The sequence below is a fragment of the Musa acuminata genome, chromosome BXJ2-4, assembly GCF_036884655.1.
Source record: "Musa acuminata AAA Group cultivar baxijiao chromosome BXJ2-4, Cavendish_Baxijiao_AAA, whole genome shotgun sequence".
NCBI lineage: Eukaryota > Viridiplantae > Streptophyta > Magnoliopsida > Zingiberales > Musaceae > Musa > Musa acuminata.
In genome coordinates this window covers 41,754,001-41,760,000 of record NC_088341.1, presented here as the reverse complement: position 1 = coordinate 41,760,000, position 6,000 = coordinate 41,754,001, and the positions used below count along the sequence as shown (strand labels likewise).

Below are 6,000 nucleotides of genomic sequence, written 5' to 3'. Positions count from 1 at the left end.
GATCCGATAAAAAGGCTGATGACTCTCACCGATTACCTCTCGCATGATCAAATGATTAATGGCCCTCTCTCTGACTTGTTGGGGATCTTGAACGGTATCTAAAGAAAGATCCACTGCAATCATCCTGTTATCCACCACCAGCTTTGATCTACTCGAGCCAAATCTAGAAACAAGAAAAAGTCCATGGAGACCGATCCACCAGTCACCGGTCTTTGGCTCCAGAGAATATGCTAATATCCTGGAGCATGTTTTGATTTCACTGTCTCCTTAAAGACTCTCTCTTTTCCTTTCACTCATCCTAACAAGCTTAGCATATGCTTCCAAATATTCCTCTCCTCCTAACCTCACCCAACACCCCCCCTCTCACGCTTTATCACTTCCCCTCCCCCCCCCCCCTTTGTTGGCTCATGCATTAGAGAAGAGGAGGTGAGAGCCATGAAGTTTGGCAAGAGGCTCAAGAAGCAGGTGGAGGAGAGCCTCCCCGAGTGGAGAGACAAGTTTCTCTCCTACAAGGACCTCAAGAAGCTGGTCCGGCTCACCTCCGCGGCGCAACCTTGTTCCAGAGTGGAGGCTGAGTTCGTCCAGATGCTGAACGCTGAGATCGACAAGTTCAACGCCTTCTTCGTCGAGCAGGAGGAGGACTTCATCATCAGGCAAAGGGTGGGAGCCAGCTCGATGCATTTTAGATGGCATGTCATGATTCATATATAGGTGCTGAAAATTTGATCCTTTTGGAGGCAGGAGCTACAGGAGAGGATCAAGAGAGTGATGGAGGACGATGGGACTGGAGGGAGCCAACCGTCGGAGATGGAGCACGCCAAAGAGATGTCAAGGATTAGGAAGGACATTGTGAACTTCCATGGGGAAATGGTGCTGCTGGAGAACTACAGTAGCATCAATTACACAGGTCATTACCTTACCAGATTCAAAGCCATTTACATCGGATAAGAGATCGAGATCTTTGTCTGCATTCCATAAACTCCTTAACCAAGTCAAAAATTTCCTTTCTCTTTTCACCTGAATAAAAAGCATTGTTCAGCAGAGAAGAAACAAAAAAGGTTTTAGAAGAGTTGGCCATTGCAGGGCTAGCAAAGATCTTGAAGAAGTACGACAAGCGAACAGGGAGAGTATTGAGATTGCCGTTCATCGAGAAGGTCTTGAAACAGCCCTTCTTCACAACAGACCTTGTCTCGGAGATGGTCAAGGAATGTGAGAGAACCATCGAGCTTGTGCTTCCGGTTGCTGATCGTGGGCAGTCCGAACAAGGAAGGAAGGGGGCGTTGGTGGCAGCAGAACAGAGCGTCTTCAGGAACACGATTGCAGCGTTGGTGACTATGCAGGAGTTGAGGAAGGGAAGCTCCACTTACGGTCACTTCTCCCTGCCTCCTTTGAGCTTGCCTGATCTCCAACTTCCTTCTCCCATTCCTATCCTCCAATAGCTTTGCTCAAGAACACCCTCTTCACTGTAAAAATCAGGCTAGAACGTGAGAGTTTAAGCATGGATACAAAATGAAAAGGATGTTTCGGAATGTTAATAAGATCTTAGTAAGTAGAGACTGTCATGATATCATCTCTATCAAATAGTTTGATCTGATTGTGTATAAAACTATCTCAGTAGCTAAATCTTAAAGCAGACAAGCATTCATAATGTGTTCCTCATGTCATGGCACAGGAAAAGTAGAACTAAAGCTTCGCAGACTGACATCAAACTATGCTCTTATTTATAAGAATTTTGTAGATGAACTTATTCCATGGATTAAAAACATGCATATGAAATATGCAGGACCTCACAAGTTCTAAAGTTTGTATAATCTATGTGGTGGTAGCTTCATTAGGATTAGATAAGCTACATATCTTTCATAAGACAAATGGTAGTGTCCCTACCAAGAACTGATTCTAAGCTAACACTACCATTATAAGAAACAAAAGTTGGCATCAGAATAAACTTCTCTTGTGAATATGCTGACTGTTTTTCACTTATTCCTAGTGAAATATTATATCACAACTGCCTTCCAATTCTAAAAGAAGAAGAAATCACATGAAGCAATTGCCTTCAAGTGGAATTTTAACAAGATTAACATAATAAGATTGTTAATCAACTTAACGTCAGCTGCATCAACTTAATTTGAATTTATTCTAAACCTTAATTCTGTACTGAATGGTTTTTCACTTGTTGACTTTCTCAGTTGCAGATCAAAACTTAGATTTGGTAACGGAATTTTCATGGGCTTTCTTGTGATCTCTTGTATTAATATTATGACACTCTGATTTATTTCTGCATTGAAAGTGGATTGGAATTTGAATTGATTTATAAGATCTATATTATTATTAATTTGAGCTTAAATGTTTCAGGTCCATATGAAATTAATAGGCTAATTATTTTATTGGATTGGATTAAATCATAACAAATAATATCAAAATCCATCAAATATTGGGCCGGATCAATTATCCCATTGGGTTCATTATCTTTTAGTAATCATCCATGATTTTCTTCCTTAACATAAATTAATTATCATAAATAATATATTATTTTATTTAAGATTCATTTCCTCAATCACGTGGATAAGTTAAGCAATTTGTTAATCAGTGATATAATATTTAGAAAGTAAATAATTTAAATTTTATTTTTTATATGAATCATAAGAAATAAGTGTTATAATTCTATCTTTGTGGATTAAATTAAAATTAAAAATTAAAATTAAAATTAAATTATTACTTACCTTTTAGAGAAAGCTCACCTTCTCTAATGTAAAAGATTCTCTCCCTTTCTTTAGTAGTGGGAGGATTGAGGAAACTATTCCTTAAGGAGAGATATGATATTCTATTTTTCTTTTCTTATAAGTTTTTATTTATATTTTAAATTCTTTGATATTATAATTATTATAATTTATATGATGCATAATAATATTTTAATTTTAAAATTTTATGATTAATAAATAATGATCATTGAATTATAATGTTAAAAATAATTAATTAATTTAATAATAGTTTTAATTCATTTAATTAGATATTTATATCTTTCAAGGAATTATGATGAATTTTATATGATTTAATCAATTTTAAATTTGGAATGAAGATTTAATTTATTAAAATAATAAATTTGAGGTTTGTAATATTTTGAATTTTTTTTTGAAAATATTAACATCTAATTTAATAAGAGGGGTCAAATGAAGGTTTGACCAGCTCACGTGGATAAGTATAGTCTAGCACATGTGATCAAGCATAACCCAACTTAGTGGTTATATATTATCTAAATAATATGGTTAGGTACAACCTAACTTATGTGGTTAGGCATGATTTAGCCCATGTGATTAGGGATGCTTTAGCCCATGTGACTAAGTATGATTCAGCCTATATGGTCAGAAATAACTCAGCCCATGTAGTAGGTATAACTAAACCAATGTGACCAAATATGACCCAACTCATATAATCAAGCACGATCTAACTCATGTGACCAAGCATAACCCAACTTATGTGGTTAAATATGATCTAAATAATATGGTTAGGTATAACTCAACCTATGTGGTTAGGCATAATCTAGCACATGTGGTTAGGGATACCCTAGCCTATGTGACTAAGTATGATTCAGCCTATGTGGTCAGGCATAACTCAGCCCACGTAGTTAGGTATAACATAATCAATGTGACTAAATATGACCCAACTCATATAACCAAGCGCGATCTAACTCATGTGACCAAGCATAACCCAACCTATGTAGTCAAGGATAGCCCAGCCCATGTAGCTAAGCACGAGCCAAACATAACTCAGTTTAGTGGTAATACTTAACCCAACTCGTGAGTGAGACTTAGCCTATCTTATAAAGCTAGGCCCGCCAAACTATGTGATTAATGCTAGACATATTATCTCCCTTCTATTCAACTTATTTTACGATCACTTAACTTGTTACTTGGGATAAGTATGTCCGACACATATAATCCATCTAGGTTTTAAGTAGTTGTTTAGTCTTAACTAGCACTATATACAATAGTTCAATTTCTTCTTTTATTAGTTTGAGCTAGTTCGTTGACTGAATCAAACAAGTTTGATTAGTTTAGGTATTTCCATACTGATTTTATAAATATTTGAAGTTGATTTTATTATGGGAGTTTGGTTCAAGTCAATTAGGCTATTCCAATTAGGATTCTAGTTGATTAAGAACTATTGAGAGATTGATATCTAGTGTCTTTATAATTTAATGAACTTAAAAATTTTATCTAAAAGTGTCATTTAGAAATAATTATTGATTTTTTAGATTAAATCGATTATATTGATATGATCGTTATCATTACTATATGGGACTATGCTTAGTGATCCATGTTGGAAGTACAACCTGTGAAATGAGTTATGGGTCTATCATAGTATAAAGCTACTAATGAACATAGTCTAGTAGGTCACACATTAAGCATGATCTCTTATAATATATTGTCATGCTACTTTTTGGATGTATGCATGAATGATGAATGTAAATAAATGATCATGCTTGACTATATATCCTTATTGAAGGTAGGTAAAATGATTCTCTTTAAGGATCGGTAGGCTATCAGATGTGATGGTTAGCTGGTTCCTCTATTTGCTATTGGGAGAAATGTAACCCTACTTGAGGAGGTGAGGGATACCAATTTATCTTCTATTAGGAAGAATCCATCCCATAAAGTATGTCTCTTCATCCGCTATTGGAATAATGTACTATCGAGTATAATATTTTTCTTTGTTACTTAGTGTCATGTGTGTCATCGAGATGTATTACATGTGATTAATATATAATTTTTATTTACTACATAAGAATTATCATTTTTTTACGTGAGTTTTATAATGAATTAATATATTTTTTATATTAAATTATTAATATTTATATAAGTTTTATGAATATTAAAGATTATTTTTATAATTTTTTGAATATTCTTAGAGTATATGTGGTTACTATTGTGTTTTTTATCTTATATTAATTTTTAAAATATTACACTATTTTGAATAGATCTTATGGTTACGTGAAGGAGACTTTTTATCGTTTGAGTAGATGTGATTTTTTTTCAATTAAAAATATTTAATACTATAAAGATAGGTATTTGAATTTAAAAATAAAAAAAATATTTTATAAATTATAAATAACGAAATAATAATTTATTTTTTATGTAAATTTGGGATGTAATAATTTAATAATACTAGAGTAATGGTTTTGAAAATATGTTGGAATATGATATCCTAGGATTATAATATTATATGACCCAATTGATTTTTAAGATTTAGATTTTGGACTGAGTAGTGTAAATGAAGCATAAAAGATTAAAATTAAGTTGTATAAAGATTTAATGTTGGTTCAACTATGTATCAATTAAATTAAGTTTGATTCAAGTCAATTTAGCTATTTTAATTAGGTTTGTGGTTGATTAAAGACTATTGAGATATTGATGCCTCATGTCTTTAAAATTTAATATAATTAAAAATTTTATGTTAATGTGTCATTTGAAGATAATTATTAAATTTTTTTTAGATTAGATTGATGATATTCATGTGATTATTACTATATAGTATATACGACTATATTGATTGACCCACATTGAAAGTATAATATGTGAAAGAAGCTACATGTCTATTATACTAAAGAGTCACCAATGGGCATATTATACTAGGTCATACATCAAATATGATTTTTTATAATATAATATTATACTATTTCTTGGATATATACATGTATGAATGGATAAATATAAATGAACGATCATCATTAATTATATATCCTTATCGAGGGTAGAAAGGGTGATTCCCCTCGAGGATTAGCGAACTGTTAGATGTGATAGTTAGATGATTTCTCGATTCACTATTGGGAGGAACTTTGTTCCACTTAATAGGTGAGAGATATCATTCTATTCGTTGTTGGGTCATTCTATCCGTTGTTGAGAGTACAATATAAGTTTTCTCCGTATGATACCAGGAGGAATTCATATATCTTTCAATTCACAGTTAGGAGAATGCATCATGAAGTGTGATATACATATTTAT

The 6,000-nt window shown here is 32.9% G+C and overlaps 1 protein-coding gene across 2 annotated transcripts; it reads left to right on the top strand.

The window, feature by feature from the left end:
* The first annotated feature begins 377 nt into the window (after window positions 1-377).
* On the top strand, window positions 378-1,570 carry LOC103982854 (SPX domain-containing protein 3). 2 transcript variants are annotated; one of them, XM_065102320.1, is made up of 3 exons: window positions 378-660; window positions 742-907; window positions 1,030-1,570. In XM_065102320.1, exons 1-3 carry the CDS (start codon window positions 436-438, stop codon window positions 1,437-1,439), a joined length of 801 nt encoding a protein of 266 aa, XP_064958392.1. In that variant the 5' UTR covers window positions 378-435; the 3' UTR covers window positions 1,440-1,570. The 2 variants fall into 2 exon arrangements, with proteins under 2 accessions (XP_064958392.1, XP_009398179.2); XM_009399904.3 differs by having other exon boundaries at window positions 379-660; window positions 1,084-1,570.
* The last annotated feature ends 4,430 nt before the right edge of the window (window positions 1,571-6,000 follow it).

Coding starts and splice junctions, on each gene's coding strand:
- LOC103982854 (XM_065102320.1), top strand. CDS start 436: ATGAAGTTTGGCAAGAGGCTCAAGAAGCAGGTGGAGGAGAGCCTCCCC. Junction 661..741: donor ACTTCATCATCAGGCAAAGG/GTGGGAGCCAGC, acceptor TTTTGGAGGCAG/GAGCTACAGGAGAGGATCAA. Junction 908..1,029: donor CAGTAGCATCAATTACACAG/GTCATTACCTTA, acceptor CTGAATAAAAAG/CATTGTTCAGCAGAGAAGAA.